The 17,351-nt window shown below is 39.0% G+C and overlaps 1 protein-coding gene across 10 annotated transcripts in view; it reads right to left on the reverse strand.

The window, feature by feature from the left end:
- MTHFD1L (methylenetetrahydrofolate dehydrogenase (NADP+ dependent) 1 like) overlaps positions 1-17,351 on the reverse strand; it is a 227,669-nt gene that overhangs the window by 121,965 nt on the left and 88,353 nt on the right. For all 10 annotated transcript variants that reach the window (XR_005022127.1, XM_036871033.1, XM_036871032.1 and 7 more), the window contains exon 20: positions 13,469-13,580. Coding sequence is in view for 9 of the 10 variants with exons in the window: in XM_036871033.1 (XP_036726928.1) it covers positions 13,469-13,580 (112 nt within the window). In the remaining variant the exon portion in view is untranslated. The remainder of the gene's footprint in view (positions 1-13,468; positions 13,581-17,351) is intronic.

Below are 17,351 nucleotides of genomic sequence, written 5' to 3' on the forward strand. Positions count from 1 at the left end.
TGATACATCCATTGGCCACTGATTTGAAATGTTATCTTTATTAAGTTATTAATATCTACATATAATGCAGTAAGTCTGATTAAGGACACTCAGGTATTCTTTTGATACCAGTTTTCTTTGTTTATTCCTCTTTATTGTTATGGCAGTATTATCTTGTTTTGATATCTAGTTAGGTAAATCATCCATCATTGTTCTTTAAATTTTTTTTCTTGTCTATCCTCATGATTTATTCTTTTAGAATCTAAACAAATGTTGCTATTGATTTAACTATGAAGCTCATCTTCCTCTATTTTTACAGTAACCATAGGAGAGCGAAATTTTCCACCCCAAAATGTGTCTCTTTGACATGAGGGTTATTTTATGTTGATTATTCTTAAGACACAGAAGACTCAGGAATTCTTTCTTTTTACTTCCTCCTTAACTGCCTGAAAGAATTTAGATAAAGGGCTTGATCCAGGAAGAGCACGTTCACCAGAGATACCTACAAAGAATATGGGTCAGGTGTACGTGGGGGGGTACTCGGCAGGGAGATCAAAGTCCTCTTTGTGTCCCACTGTCTCTGCATAATCAAGGAAACATTTGTTTACCAAACATTTGTTTTTTCATCTTCCTGTGAATTGCCTTCATAACCTATGAGGTCCCAGACCCTACACCCTTCTCCTTAGTCCAGGATGAAATATATACTTCATTTTACCTGACTGTCTTTGGAATCTCTCATGTTCTGATTCCCTGTACGTACATGATTAAATTTGGTTTTTCTCCTGTTAATCTGTCTCATGTCAATGTAATTATTAGGCCAGCCAGAAAAACCTACAAGGGTAGAGGGAAATTTTTTCCTTCCCCAGCATAATTACTGTGCTATACCATAATATGGTATGATATATAGCACAGTAATTTTATAGTAATTTACATGTTAGTTTGACAGAGGAATGATGATTAACACTGACTATTCCCATTCAAGAACATGGCATATGTCTATGAAAACACGACAACCCAAAACCTATGAGATGCGGAAAAAGCAGTTCTAATAGGGAAGTATATGGCAATACAATCCTACCTCAAGAAACAAGAAAAATCTCAAACAACCTAACCTTACACTCAAAGCAACTAGAGAAAGAAGAACAAACAAAACCCAATGTTAGTAGAAGGAAAGAAATCATAAAGATCAGAGCAGAAATAAATGAGATAGAAATGAAAAAAACAACAGCACAGATCAATAAAAATAAAAGCTGGCTCTTTGAGAAGATAAACAAAATTGATAAACCTTTAGCCAGACTCATCAAGAAAAAAGGGAGAGGACTCAAATCAATAAAATTAGAAATGAAAAAGAAGTTACAACTGAAACCACAAAAATACAAAGGATCATAAGAGATTACTACAAGCAACTATATGCCAATAAAATGGACAACCTGGAAGAAATGGACAAATTCTTAGAAAGTTATAACCTTCCAAGACTGAACCAGGAAGAAACAGAAAACGTGAACAGACTAATCACAAGTAATGAAATTGAAACTGTGATTAAAAATCTTCCAACAAACAAAAGTCCAGGACCAGATGGCTTCACAGGTGAATTCTATCAAACATTCAGAGAAGAGCTAACACCTATCCTTCTCAAACTCTTCCAAAAAACTGCAGAGGCAGGAACACTCCTAGACTCATTCTACGAGGCCACCATCACCCTGATACCAAAACCAGACAAGGATACCATGAAAAAAGAAAACTACAGGCCAATACCACTGATGAACATAGATGCAAAAATCCTCAACAAAATACTAGCAGACTGAATCCAACAACACATTCAAAGGATCATACACCATGATCAAGTGGGATTTATCCCAGGGATGCAAGTATTCTTTAATATACGGAAATCAATCAGTGTGATACGCCATATTAACAAATTGAAGAATAAAAACCATATGATCATCTCAATAGATGCAGAAAAAGCTTTTGACAAAATTCAACACCCATTTATGATAAAAACTCTCCAGAAAGTGAGAATACAGGGAACCTACCTCAACATAATAAAGGCCATATATGACAAACCCACAGCAAACATTATTCTCAACGGTGAAAAACTGAGGACGTTTCCTCTAAGATCAGGAACACAACAAGGATGTCCACTCTCGCCAGTATTATTCAACATAGTTTTGGAAGTCCTAGCCATGGCAATCAGAGAAGAAAAAGAAATAAAAGGAATCCAAATTGGCAAAGAAGTAAAACTGTCACTGTTTGCAGATGACATGATACTTTACATAGAAAATCCTAAAGATGCCACCAGTAAACTACTAGAGCTAATCAATGAATTTAGTAAAGTTGCAGGATAAAAAATTAATACACAGAAATCTCGTGCATTCCTACACACTAACAACAATGAAAGATCAGAAAGAGAAGTTAAGGAAATAATTCAATTTACCATTGCAACAAAAAGAATAAAATACCTAGGAATAAACCTACCTAAGGAGGCAAAAGACCTGTATGCAGAAAACTATAAGATACCGATGAAAGAAATCAAAGATGACACAAACAGATGGAGAGATATATCATGTTCTTGGATAGGAAGAATCAACACTGTGAAAATGACTACACTACCCAAAGCAATCTACAGATTCAGTGCAATCCCCATCAAATTACCAATGACATTTTTCACAGAACTAGAACAAAAAATTTTACAATTTGTATGGAAACACAAAAGACCTTGAATAGCAAAAGCAATCTTGAGAAAAGAAAAAAAAACACAGCGCTGGAAGAATCAGGCTCCCTGACTTCAGACTATACTAGAGGGCTACAATAATCAAGACAGTATGGTACTAGCACAAAACCAGAAATATAGATCAATGGAACAGGATAGAAACCCCAGAGATAAACCTACGCACATATGGTCACCTAATCCATGACAAAAGAGGCCAGAATATACAATGGAGCAAAGACAGCCTCTTGAGTAAGTGGTGCTGGGGAAACTGGACAGTTACATGTAAAAGAATGAAATTAGAACACTCCTTAACACCATACACAAAAATAAACTCAAAATGGATTAAAGACCTAAATGTAAGGCCAGACAGTATAAATCTCTCAGAGGAAGACACAGGCAGAACACTCTATGATATAAATCAAGGCAAGATCCTTTATGACCCACCTCCTAGAGTAATGACAATAAAAACAAAAATAAACAAATGGGACCTAGTCAAACTTTAAAGCTTTTGCACAGCAAAGGAAACCATAAACAAGACAAAAAGACAACCCTCAGAATGGGAGAAAATATTTGCAAACGAAGCAAGTGACAAAGGATTAACCTCCAAAATATACAAGCAGCTCATGCAGCTCAATATCAAAAAAACAAACAACTCAATCCAAAAATAGGCAGAAGACCTAAATAGACATTTCCCCAAAGAAGATATACAGATGGCCAACAAACACATGAAAGGATGTTCAACATCACTAATCATTAGAGAAATGCAAATCAAAACTACAATGAGGTATCACTTCACACCGGTCAAAATGGCCATCATCATAAGATCAACAGACAATAAATGCTGGAGAGGGTGTGGAGAAAAGGGAACCCTCTTGCACTGTTGGTGGGAATGTAAATTGATTCAGCCACTATGGAGAACAGTATGGAGGTTCCTTAAAAAACTAAGAATAGAACTACCATGTGACCCAGCAGTCCCACTACTGGGCATATACCCATAGAAAACCATAATTCAAAAAGACACATGCACCCCAATGTTAATTGCAGTACTATTTATAATAGCAGGACATGGAAACAACCTAAATGCCCATCGATAGACGAATGGATAAAGAAGATGTGGCACATATATACAATGGAATATTACTCAGCCATAAAAAGGAACGAAATTGGGTCATTTGTAGAGACGTGGATGGACTTAGAGACTGTCATACAGAGGTGAAGTAAGTCAGAAAGAGAAAAAGAAATATCATATATTAACGTGTATATGTGGAATCTGAAAAATTGGTATAGACGATAGGGGAAAGGGGGGATGGGATGAATTGGGAGATTGGGATTGACATATATACACTATTGATACTATGTATAAAATAGATAACTAATGAGAACCTACTATATAGCACAGGGAACTCTACTCAATGCTCTGTGGTAACCTAAATGGGAAGGAAATCCAAAAGAGGGGACATATGTATATATATATATATATATATTTGATTCACTTTGCTGTACGGTAGAAACTAACACAACATTGTAGAGCAACTATACTCCAATAAAAATTAAAAAAAAAAAAAAAAAAAAGAACATGGCGTATGTCTCACCAATGATTCAGACTCAAGAGTCCTGCTTTGTGTCTTTCAATAACATTTTATGGTTTTCTTTCTATATGCTTGTTTCTTGTTAAATTTATCCCTAGGTATTTTATAGTTTGGGGGCACATATAAATAGGATATTTCCCCTTTTACAGTATCTGTTTATTGCTGATATAAAGAAAAATTATTACATACTTACATTGCATCCAAATAACCAATCAACCAATTTACTTAAATTTCTTGAACTCTATTATACAATCATACTGTATATAAATAGTGGAAAATTTATCACTTCCTTATAGTTATACTTTTGTATTGTTCTTGTTTTATTACATTGGCTAATACTTGCAGAATAATGATGAATAATGATGGTGATCATCAAAAGTATTCTTGTCATGGCCTGAATACATTCGTGTACATTTAGGACTTCAACATTTAATATGATGCTGACTGTTAGTTTCCATTTTTCAAATCTGTTTAAATTCTTCTATTGCATGAGGTCTTTATCATTACACTGAGATACCTCTTTCTTCAAGTAAAGAGTTACTTCTTTACTCTGCTTTATTTTGAACTGGATAACCAAGCACTTTGTAACTTGCCATAGTTCTTTTAAACTTCAGGTAGTTTTAAAAATTTATGTTACTTACATCAAAACATTAATGGCTAAAAGAACATTTATGGTTGAAGCTAGCAAGAGGTTGAGACTTTTAGAAAGCCCTAAAAATCCAATTTTCTCTCCCCTCCCCCAAAAATATATAAAAAGTTCCACACAAGAATACACTACTCATTTAGTGACAGTCAGCTTCCTTATATTCCTTACTCAAAGCTCTACTAGGTTTTCTTTGCATGAGAACAGCGCAATATTGTAATTATATCAAACATTGCTAAAAGCTTAAGAACAACCTCATATAACTGCAATTTTCTAAACTACAATTTATACATTAAGTAAGGGTAGTTGGACATCTTATCAGCAGGCTGAAAGTTCACAGCCAAGATGGGGTAAGATAGTAGTCAAATAATATAAATTTAAAGTCATTGCATAGTGGATATTTTTATTTTTAATCCTCAAAAAGCCTATGCATTTTAAAATCATTTTATGTTAACTTTCACAGCACTAATCCCTGCAAGACAGTGTTTTGACAGGGGTCTTATTTTAACTCCATGTTTTATGATGGTAAGCAGAACTACATTACGACCACATTATTTAGAATACACATAAATTCTAAGTAGGGATAGGCTAGATAACTCATTGAAAATAAATTTGCATTTTGTGGCACACAAAGAAACAGTCAAGGTCGGGTTAGACATTCCTAAAGTTCAAAACTCCTTTCAAAACTGTTTACTCTTCTTATTTAACTACTCTTTTAATTAATGAATTATTGCCTCAAAAAACCACCGGGCAAATATGCCAATGTTTACCATAAAAAGCCTAGAGGAAATTCAGACATGTTTACCAGTAGATAAGTTATTCAGTAAACTGATGTGTATTATTAACTTTTCATTAAAAAAAACATTTATTTAGTGCCAGTTACGTGCTAAGCATAGGGCTATGTGATAATGGTGATACAGAATGAAAGTGAACATTTAGGAAGCAGTAAAGCACAGTGCAAAGAGCAAAGGCTCGGTGCTGGGGCTTAGACTCAAATCTCTGCTCCCCCCTTGCACTAGCTGTTAGCCTTTGGGCAACTACTAACTCAGTTTCTTCACCTGTAAAATGGGGTGCATTATGGCAACTGCCTCCTAGGGTTGGTATAAGACATATTAACGTATACATAAAACACAGAGAAAGTCCCCAGCAGGATGCCCAGCACACAGCAGGTCCTCAAGATGTGGGCGGGGCCGGGATACTGGAGACCCTGCACCATTCAGGACAGTCCCACAAAGATTTGTCCCCTGCCCCACATGATTTTCCCTCCACTCTCGTAGTTGGAAAACCTGATTATGATTATATGACCTTAGAGCCCTCCCCGCAATCTGTTTTACATAAAAACTCCAAATCAAGCTATCAATAGCTATCATTTTTAAGGAATGCAAACAAGAGTGCAAACTGAAGGAAGGTTAACTTTGTTTTCTTTGGAACTTTGCCAAGAGATGTTCAGTTCTGCAGAAAATTGCATCACCAACGCCAATAACCATCTGTGACACCTGAGTTGCCGAAACACGCCTAATCCTTCCGCACTTGTGGCTGTCCTGTGAACGAATTCTTGTGTATGTGCAAGCACTACTCAGAATTCTATCTTTTAGTGTAGTCGAAATAGTTCTCCTAATTAATACATACTGAAATACATATCATGTTACCATAAAATACTTTTATATCACAACTAACACGTTACATTGTGTTTTGAAATTACCTGTAGAAGGTTATAGTACCTGAGTTTTATTTACGATAGTCAAGTGTTTGGTATAAGAAGAGGGAATGGCTATGCTGAGTTTGAGAACACACTGGGCTACATAACTCATTCAAAGTCACAGCTGATAAGGAACAGAGCCGGTATTTGAACCAGGGTTGTCCTTAGAATGCACGTTTGTAATTCTTATACTTCTGAGGTGGAAAATTAATGGATGCTCCCCACCTCCATGGAGTTCTTTGAATTGGGGAGTCATTTATTAGATATTTACTCAGAAGCTCAGAATATAGCAGTGAACAAAAGGGCCAAAGTCCCAGTGCCTTAAAGGATTTATATTCAGTGGAGAGACAGACAATGTTCACACAAATGCCTGCATGTCTAGTGGAGCAGCACAGAGGACGGGGGTGCTGGGGGGGGGGCGGATGCTCTTTCAGCTAGAATGCATGCAGAAGGCCTCCCTGACACAGCAGAGACTTGAGTGAGGCAAGGGAGCAAACCATGTGGTTATGAGAGGAGCTTTGAGACTGAGAACAGCACGTGCAAAGGCCCTGATGTGGAAGGTGGTGGGGAGCACCCACGCCAGATGCTCAGCAAACTGGGGGAAAGGCAGGGCAGGAGATGACATCAGAGGGGCAGACGGTGGAAGAGATTATGTTTGGGTTTATTCTGAAAGATACAGAACTGGATGGTCTTGGCAGAGTCAGGATGGAGTGTGACTTAGGCTTCAACAGGACCCCTCTGGTGGCACTGTGGAAACAGACTCTGTGGTCAGGGAGCGGTGAGGGGTGGCTGTCACAAAGCCCAGGAGAGAGAGAGTGGTGACCTGAACCAGGTGGGGCAGCCAAGTGCCAGGCGTGGTTGGGTCACATCCATTCTGAGGGACTGGGTTTGGGGTGTGAATAAAAAAGAGGCAGGAAGAATGATTTCAAGGCCTTTGACAAAAGCATCCAGAAGAATGAAACTGTCATCAACTGAGATGGGGAAACAGGATTGGGACCTATGGAAAGAGAATCAAAAATATGGCTTAGAAATTTTTAAGTGTGAGGAGGCATCTGGATATATGGTGGTCAAGGAAAGGTCCTGGCTATGTGTGGAGATGGTCAGTCAGGTTCTAGGGTGAAAGTACAGGGCAGCAAGAGAAAGGATCTGAGGATGAGCCCAGGCACCGGGACGGTGCTTCAGCAAAGGAGCCTACAGAGGAAGGAGTAGCTGGAGGAGGGCGAGAGGCTTTAACAAGGGAAAATTCTTGTTTTATGTTATTCACATGTAGGACGTTACCAGCATATTTAATCTTTTCCTAGGGTAAAACTCTTGCACAAGTGCACCAGGAGATAAGAGCAAGAATGTCTGCTCATCACAACATTTACTGTTTATAATAACACAGCAACTGGAAACAACCTAAGTATCTGTTGACAAGAGAACGGAGAAGTGATGGTATATTCATCGTTGCTAGATGCAACTGGTTAGAGAAGATACAACACCACATTACTTTTGTAAATTCTAAAATCTTTTTCCTGTTATTTCAGTAGTGAGCAAGTAAGACTTTAAAATTTAAAGAGGGAAATGTACTGGATATCATGCACCTGTGAGTTTGCTGGGTTCCAGGGCATTCTGCTTTCTCCCTGGTAACTACACAGCATTTCCAGAAGGATTCCAGAAGGATCCCCATATTTCCAGAAGGATTCCCCTAACCCAAAGGAGTCATCAGATCCGCTCAGAATCTCAGATCCCTTCTATGGATAATGGTCCTAAACGCCTTTGTCTGAGAAGGGAACAAGCAGTAGTGTTTTCCATTGTCAGAACACAGATATTCTTCACTTGAAAGAATGCATTAGTATTTGTGAAGGTTTATCTTAAAAGTAAAAGATCATTAGCATCTTAACGTGGTAACAGCAGCTGGCGTCCACTGTTCTGTCTGGGCCAGAGTCACCAGGGTCTGTGCTTTTCCAGCATTACTGCACTAAGCCCTGAAAACAAGCCTTGAGTTAGGTAAGGAGAAACCAAGATTCGGGGAGGTTACTCGACCTACCTAAGGTCACAGTGGGCACACAGCAGAGAGCAATTCAAATCCAGGAGGCTGAAGCCTGCAATCTAATTCATGTGGTTGCTCTCCATTACCTGGATTTTCAGTATTATAGCAGAAAATGACCAATAAACCATACTGGAATCAAAATGAATACCCCTCCCCCAAATTAGTCTAACTTAATATTATTCTAAGTGAATTCCACTCAAGCATTGGAAGATCAGGTTGTAAAATTTGGTGACCTGTAATTAAGAGGTCCTACTCCTAAGTTTTTAAAAAGTTTATGAAAATCGTTGACACATACCAAAGAATATATGTAAGTTAGCAGCAATAACTAAAAACCCGAGCATCAACACCCCAAATCCAGGACGGTGGGCACTTCTAGTCGGGAGGGCAGAGAAATGAGATTGGGGTGGGGGGCATGACTTCTAATAATTTCCCATCACACGTGGGATCTTCCCGGACCAGGGATTGAACGCGTGTCCCCCGCATTGGCAGGTGGATTCTTAACCACTGCGCCACCAGGGGAAGTCCCTTTTTAAAAACAATCAGTCTGTAGTCCATGGCGGTTTTATCTATTCTGAAGGCTGGTCATTTGTCTGTTATCTTTGAAAATGTTTCCTCCCAATCTGTCACATGCCTTTTTAATCTTGTACCTTTTATCATGAATAATTTATTTTTTAAATGTAATCCAAATTACCAATCTTTTTGAGTTTGAGCATTTTTGTATCTTAAGAGAGATAGTCTCCTATATACAACGACTTTTCTATGGACATAAATTCATACTCAGACTTCAGACAAACCCGTACTACTGCATTTAACTTCTGTAGAAGGATGTTAAAATGGGGGTCTTTGGCCTGACACCCCAAAACCATGTCAATTGCTCACATGCCAAAGGACGATGCTAGACCTAGCAGCACGTGCAAAGGAACTGTTTGAAAATACACTTTGCATCCCTTAGTCCAAGAGATACCTTTCAAAGAAAGGGGTTGACAAGGAATCCCGGGGAAGGATTTCTTCAAAGAAAGTTATGGATGTGCCAGTCCCACCCCACGCCTCCAGTGGGAAGGAGGCAGAGCTGCTGCCCCCTTTTCTGGAGCTAGTGAGTGAGGCTGTAGCAGAACAACTGCAAAGAATCAAGAGTGACACTGCCATCAGGGACACAGGGGTGGACTGGGGTATGAAAAACGTCCATGAGCTGAAAAGAAACAGCCCGTGACAGGGTTGTGCGAGAGACGTAACTGCGTTCCCACTGATGGGAGGTCAGAGGTCGAAGGGCTGCGGTACCCAGAGACCAGGTGTGGCACCAGCAGCAGGATTTTCTGAAAGGGAGATATACAGCCCAGAGGTCTTCTGCCAAGAGTGCGGAAGAGGTCAGACTGGTACCATCGAATGGCCAACCTTCAACCCTGGAGGGGCCAGAGTCGACCTAAGTGCAAGGTGAGGGGGGTCAGAGAAGCAGCCGCCTTCCCCTTCCCACTGTCGCCCAGAGGCAGACCCAGGAAGGCAGGGTGAAGCTTCAATTTGAATGAGATTTGGAGCTTTCCTGAGACTGGACCCATATCCTTTTAACAAAATGCGACTATTTTTGTGACCAAAGTGACTAGAGGAGTGTTTTAAAAAATATTTTAAAGGAACCAGATATTAACTGGGAGCGGGAGCAATCTACCATAAGTTTATTCCAAGTGCAAGGAATGAACCAGCCCACAGACCGGGCTTGACCAGGCAACGGGGAAAGCGCGTAGTTCCTTATTCCCACTGTTCAGGACACTGACTTTGCTCCCAGCATTTCATGGAGCTGGAGCATCAATTTGCCACCTTCGTGAGAGTTTAACACCACAGGTCTTGAGTCTTGTGGTCTATACTGATCTAAGTCACTGGTGTTACACAGTTATACATAATGGACCATGATCTTTATATATTAAAAATAATATATAAAGAGATATTTGTACACTCATATTCATAGCAGCATTGTTCACAACAGCCAAAAGGTGGAAGAAACCCAAGTGTCCATGGACAGATGAATGGATAAACAAAATGCGTTACATACATACGATGGAGTACTGTTCAGCCTTAATTAATTAGTAAGGGAGTTCTGACAAATGCTACAACATGCGTGAACTTTGAGGACATTATGCTAAGTGACATAAGCCAGTCACAAAAGGAAAAATACTGGTATGAATTATCTAGAATAGTGATGTTCAGAGACTGAAAGTAGAAGGGTGGTTTCAGGCACTGGAGAGGTGGGGAGTTGTTGTTCAACGGATACAGAGTTTTAGTTTTGCAAGATGAAGAGTCCTGGAGATGAATGATGGTGACGGTTGCACAACAATGCGAAAGCATTTCACTGAGTGGTACACTTAAAAATGGTTAAAGTGGGGACTCCGTGGTGGTCCAGTGGGTAAGACTCCATGCCCCCAACACAGGGAGCCCCCCTTTGATCCCTGGTCAGGGTAGATCCCGCATGCATGCCACAACTAAGAGTTCACATGCTGCAACTATAAGATCCCACATGCCGCAACTGAAGATCCCGCATGCCACAACTAACACCCAGCGCAGCCAAAATAAATAAATAAATAAATAAATAAAAATTTAAAAATTGGTTAAAATGATAAATTTTATGTTCTAAGCATTTTGCCACAGCTGAAAATAAAAACTAAATAAAAAAGGAAATTTAACCTCCATTAGTCATGTATCACTAAATGGAGTGAATAATGAGAAGTGGCTAAGAATTATCCTGTCTTACCATGTGTCAGGTGCCATGCCAGGACTTATACATGGTGTCATTTAATCCTCATTTCAAACCTATGAGGCAAGTCCTATTAAAATCCTTACTTTACAGATAAGGAAACTGAGGCACAGAAGGGTTACCTTGCCTAAAGTTACACAACTTGAAAGGAGTTGACAGAGATACTCTGATTCTAGAACTAGCCTTCTAAACCTCCGGCAGTGGACAGATTTCACTGTCACTGAACTATCTCCCATTTACAGCCTCTTAGACTAGAAGAGATCATAGAAATAATTCACATAATTATTGACATTTGCAATAGGTTTAAAAGCACTTTCTCTTTTGATATTACTCATTAAAATACTGCAGCACAGGTATTCTCCTTTTATCAGAGAGGACACAGAGACTAGAGAAGTTAAGTAAATGGCTTCAAGTCATGTTACCAGGCAGGGTTCCGATTCCACAGCTTCTAACTCTGGGTCCATGGCTAACTATCCAGCTCCAATTCCTTGTCTAGTCCAGCTTCTCATTTTTCAGATGAGACTGTCTACAAGGGACACGCCCAAAGATGCTAACGGCTTGTCCAAGGTCACACAGAGAGCTAGTATGTTCTGCGTACATCACCAGCCTATGCCTTTAAAAATCCTTAGCCATGACAACACATATTCTATAAATATGTGTTGATAAAGGAAGGATTGGTACAGAGGCAGAGAGCTCTGTCAGCATAAGATAGAGTGCTTTCTTCTAGAAACTCTTTTATTTGTGGAGTTGATGCTTTAGAACCTACACTTCACGTAAGCATCCAACTTTTCAGTGCCTGCCCTTACTCAACCTCCTCCATTAGCTCTACAATTATGCTGTGATCAATTGAGCAAATCCACTTAGACGGCATGTCTAGCTACTCTCATAGCGGATTTGGTACCCAAGCAGCAAAGTACACGAGAGCTGTATAATGCAGACCTTTGAGAAATGAACTATATAAATCCTCATTTGATCCTGACTGTATGTCTGTAAGGAATTCTTAAAACAGACTCAACCACCCTGAGTGATCTTTTTAATGGCCGAGTGTAAAAGTGCAGAGCTAAGATCTTCTGTCCAGCAGAATCTTTTCATGTAAAATAACTCACTTCTGAGATACAAGGCTAATGATCAGTGTGAAAAAAGCAATTGCTAGACTTGATTATAGACACTCACGCAGTGAATGTAAATTACTTGTTGGCATGTGAAAATCTGCCAGTGTAATGCCTCAGATGTCAAATTAAGGTGATATTCCATGAATCCTGGTTTATCTTTTTCTTTCTTACAACCTTAATATTGTGGGTGGGATTGGGGCTGGCACGGACTGAGCAAACTCTATGGCAGTGTCCCCCTCTTTATGGCTGGAATATCCAACAAAAGCCAGAGAGAAGCAGGTACCACAGAGAAGAGCTTCACAGCAGCAAAACATCTGAGGCCCTACTAATAAAAATGTCCTAGTCTAATGGTTGGGAATCTCCCCTCCATTAGGCCACAAAACCACACTCGGATTCAACAAAGAGCAGACTGATTTCATTTCAAGTAATCAGTATTACTATTACTGCTAGTATTGGCTAACATTTAATGAGCATTTTCTCCTGTTAAATTACACACAGTATGCTCCAGCAGGGCTCTGCTTTGCTCACCGCGTAGCCACAGCTCTGAGTTGCATGCCTTGTATGTGTTAGGTTGTCAATAAATATTTGTTGAATGAATAAATAATCTCATTTGGTTTTCAAAATAACCCTATAAGGTTTGATACAATATTGTTATCACCATTTCTCAGCTGAGAAAGCTGAGGCTCAGAGGTCATTACACTGTACCCAAAGTCACGTCGTCAGCAAGTGTCAGAGCTTATATTCTAAACCACATGCACTTGACATCAAAATCTATGGTTCAACCACAATGTCATGTCACTAGTACAGCCCAGACCTTAGGGTTTTTCCAGTACTGAGGCCATCTCTGAAAGGTGGGCTTACAAGAATATATTTCAAGTCAGAATGGATCTCACTCTGTTCCAGCCATCACCTTTCAGATTTCTTCAATATTCTTCAAAAACTACATTTAAAAAAAGTGACTTACCTACATATCCTTCTTCACCAACCAGTTTCAGGGCAATTTTATCAGCCAACACTGAAGAGTTGCCGTGGGCAATGTTGGCAAAGGGGCCAGCATGCACAAATACAGGCGTCCCCTGTGGAAGCGGAAGAGCAAATTTTAAAAAGCTATGACAATCAGTTATTTCCTACTATAATTTTGATAAGCCACTGTTTTAGCTGTCTCAGTGACCATGAAATAAACCTTATTTCATATTATTCTGCATTATATTATTACAAAGAATGGAATTAAACCTTGATGGTCTAAGAGGCTTGTTTAAATTGTTTACCCCATTAAGAAATTAACCAATTCAAGAAAAATCTAATCACAAAATCAACACAATAAATGAATCGTGGGAATCATGGCAGGGCAAGTACATTTTATTATAAGCCATTTTTATATTTACAATAATAATCTTATTCTGATTTTTAAAAACTTTGTCTTTCTTATTGTTTCTCTTACCTGTTAATTTTTTAAGTTAAGTTACCTGGTAATTATTAAAACAAAAGAAAAATTTCATCCATACTAAAATGTTAGTTACTAAAAAGGCAAAAAAAAAAAAAATAAGGGAATTCTCAAAAACTTTAGATTTTAATTATGTAAACAAAATCTGTCATATAGTCATTCTTACTTTCATTTCTACACTTCTCTTTTGTCAAAGAGAAGAGACTGTAGCCCTCTCTAAAGAAATCACCCACATGCATTAAATTGTTTAGGCTGTATTCAGAGTCAGCCAGGGCCACTGAGGTCTGTGTGTGTGAAGCCTTGGCTCCACCTGTGAAAATACAGGCTGCCCTTTCACTGACATGGGGAAGGCAGGGAGTGATGCCGGGGATGGGGCCTGGGAGCCATGGAAAGTTCCCATGAACCAGGATGGGCTGTGAGCGAACGTGTTTCAAAGCTGAGAGAGGTGAACAAAAGCAGGAAGAAAGGCAGTGAAAGAAAAATCATCACTGAGAGTGAAAAAGAATTTATCAAAGCCACTCAGAGTTTTCTTTTTTTTTTTTTAAATTGATTATTTTTCCATATTTATTTATAACCATCAATAGTACTGTTACTTTTTTCTTTTCAGTTTTTTGTTTTTTTTTTTAAACTTTGGGTTTATTTATTTATTTATTTTTGGCTGTGTTGGGTCTTCGCCTCTGTGCGAGGGCTTTCTCCAGTTGTGGCAAGTGGGGGCCACTCCTCATCGCGGTGCGCGGACCTCTCACTATCGCAGCCTCTCCCGTCGCGGAGCACAGGCTCCAGACGCGCAGGCTCAGTAATTGTGGCTCACGGGCCTAGTCGCTCCGCGGCATGTGGGATCTTCCCAGACCAGGGCTTGAACCTGCGTCCCCTGCATTGGCAGGCAGACTCCCAACCACTGCGCCACCAGGGAAGCCCCCACTCAGAGTTTTCTATTTACTTTTCCCCCCAAAGTCCTCAGGAGGGACAGTCACAGACTATGGATACGGCCATACAAATGTCTGTGGAAATAATACACGGATACGTGTTTATGGAAATGCATACATGCGTGTTTACTGTCTAGATCTCCACCTGTCTATCCATCTATAGTTTCTCACTTCTATGCAGATAAGCCTTTTAAGTGCTTTGACGGAAACACTGTTTAAAAGGTATTAATGCCTCCATCACCTCCTAGCCTTGCCAGTCCTAGGACGTGGCCGCCTGTGGAAAGCTAGCGGAGCCGATGAGAAACGTTTAAAGAGACCAGGTCACAGGCTCCACCCCTGGAGGGGCGGCTGGCTTCACTCTCCTATGCCCTGTAACCCTTACCCTGGCCATCTGTCTGAGAAGCACCGGGCACCAGTCTCCAGGGCGACAGGTGACAGGGTACGGCTGGATCAGCATAAACACATTGCTATTCCTGGGATAACACTCTGGGGACTAGATGGGAGCATCTAATTTTAATTTAAAATGAAATTAAAAGCCACACAGCAGATTAATCACGAAAGCAGTATTAGAGCCCTGGTTTTTGAACTCCCAGTATGTGGTTTAAATAGAAAAATTCTTAGACCATCACTGTTGGACATTCAAACACAGACACAAATACTCACACACTCAACTGATATTTATACTCATATGATGCAGTATACTGAGTTAATACTTTGTTTAAGAAATTCTATCACTAACCCAAAGACATAAAAATATCTATCCTGAGTTCAATATTTTATTTTATATGCAGAACACTTAGGAAAGTAATAACAGGAACTATCTTGGTTTCTATGATGACAAAGCTGTGAATACTCTCCATAATGGACTTTTTAAACATTTCATAAGATTAAAACTTCAGTTGCTCTTTGCTGACCAGAGATCTAAAAAAGCATTATCCAAAGAACTTTCTGCAGTGCTCTAAATATTCTGTATCTGCACTCTCCAATACAATAGCCACCATCCACATGTGGCTATGGAGCACTTAAAATGTGGCTGGTGAAAATAAATAAATAAATAGAAATAGAATGACTGCAGTCATTATGACTGCAGAACTGTATTTTAAATTTTATTTAATTTAAACTAATTTAGATTGAAATAACCACAAGTGGCCAGTAGCTCCCATATTGGACAAAAGACTGCAGCAAGTGGGTGTTTTCCTCAACACTACATACGGTTAACCCACGGTAAAATGTTAAGATCTCTTATTCTCTCTCTTCCACAGGGAAGTTCTCAAGTTTATACATATATAAAGATCACCTGCCAGACATTCTAGAGTTCACTTTGTCTGGGGGAGAGCTTGGCATCAGCATCTTTAAATCTTTCCATGAGATTTTAATGTGCAGCCAGGGTTGGGAACTACTGGTCTCCTGGCACCTTGCAGCAACGGAACCCTTGATAACCTCCTCTGGGACTAACAATCAAGTGTGTTCAAACATGAGCACTAAAGCAGAATCTGTACATTAACCAGTGATTTTTAGATCATTTGTTGATTTAGGTTCCTACTGCCACTGATTAGCCAGGTTAATGTGGAATGAATATTTAGGACCCAGGTAGCAGAGTTCATACATGCAGATATTTTAACTGAATGCTGTGTTCATTTTTCAAACAATGCCCATTGCCTGTGACATCAAAATGACGTCACAAATGTGAGCACAATAAGAGCTGCTTAGGGGCAGTCCAACCCAGTAATTCATTCAACTAACAAGAAACTAGCCTTTTAGAGTGGGATATGTACGAAAGGTGGGAGCAATTTTTAATCTAAGAAAGATAATTATTATTATTATTTTTTATTTAGCTTTTAAATAAAGGAATCAGCAAGATAATACAAGAAGAGGAAAATGATTATGTAGTTTATACCAAAATAATTTTTCTAAATTTGAGACAAAATTAGTTTATGCCCTTATGGGGGAATAGAACCATAACCTTTAAAGTGATCTCTTCTTGACATCTGTATCTCTACAGGACAGAAATCCTCAAGTTAACCTATAGTCATAAAGTTCTTAGATAAGCCTGTGACACTACTCTAGAATGACATTGTGAGGATATGCAAGTTTCTTTTTGGTATTTCCAAGTTTGGGGTAATTTTTCTCAATAGTTATAATAAGACTAAACCCAAAGTATTACTTATCTTAGAAAAAGATTAAACAGGAATATGATTCTAGTATATAAGTATCTATTTTCTGCCTAAACTTATAATAAGTACTAAGTTCATCCATAATTATGTTTTGTGTTTTTTTTTCACACACACACACACACTGTATTTTATTTTTACAAGAGATAAATAGACTGACACCAAGCATTGTAAATGGATGACCACAACAAAAGCAACAATGATTGCAATTACCAAATTATTTAAAACAGTAAGCTGATCATCCCTAATGATGATGATAATGTGTTCATTTTTGAGGGGGAAGTGTTATGATGAAGCAGAATCATG

Source organism: Balaenoptera musculus, chromosome 12, assembly GCF_009873245.2.
Source record: "Balaenoptera musculus isolate JJ_BM4_2016_0621 chromosome 12, mBalMus1.pri.v3, whole genome shotgun sequence".
NCBI lineage: Eukaryota > Metazoa > Chordata > Mammalia > Artiodactyla > Balaenopteridae > Balaenoptera > Balaenoptera musculus.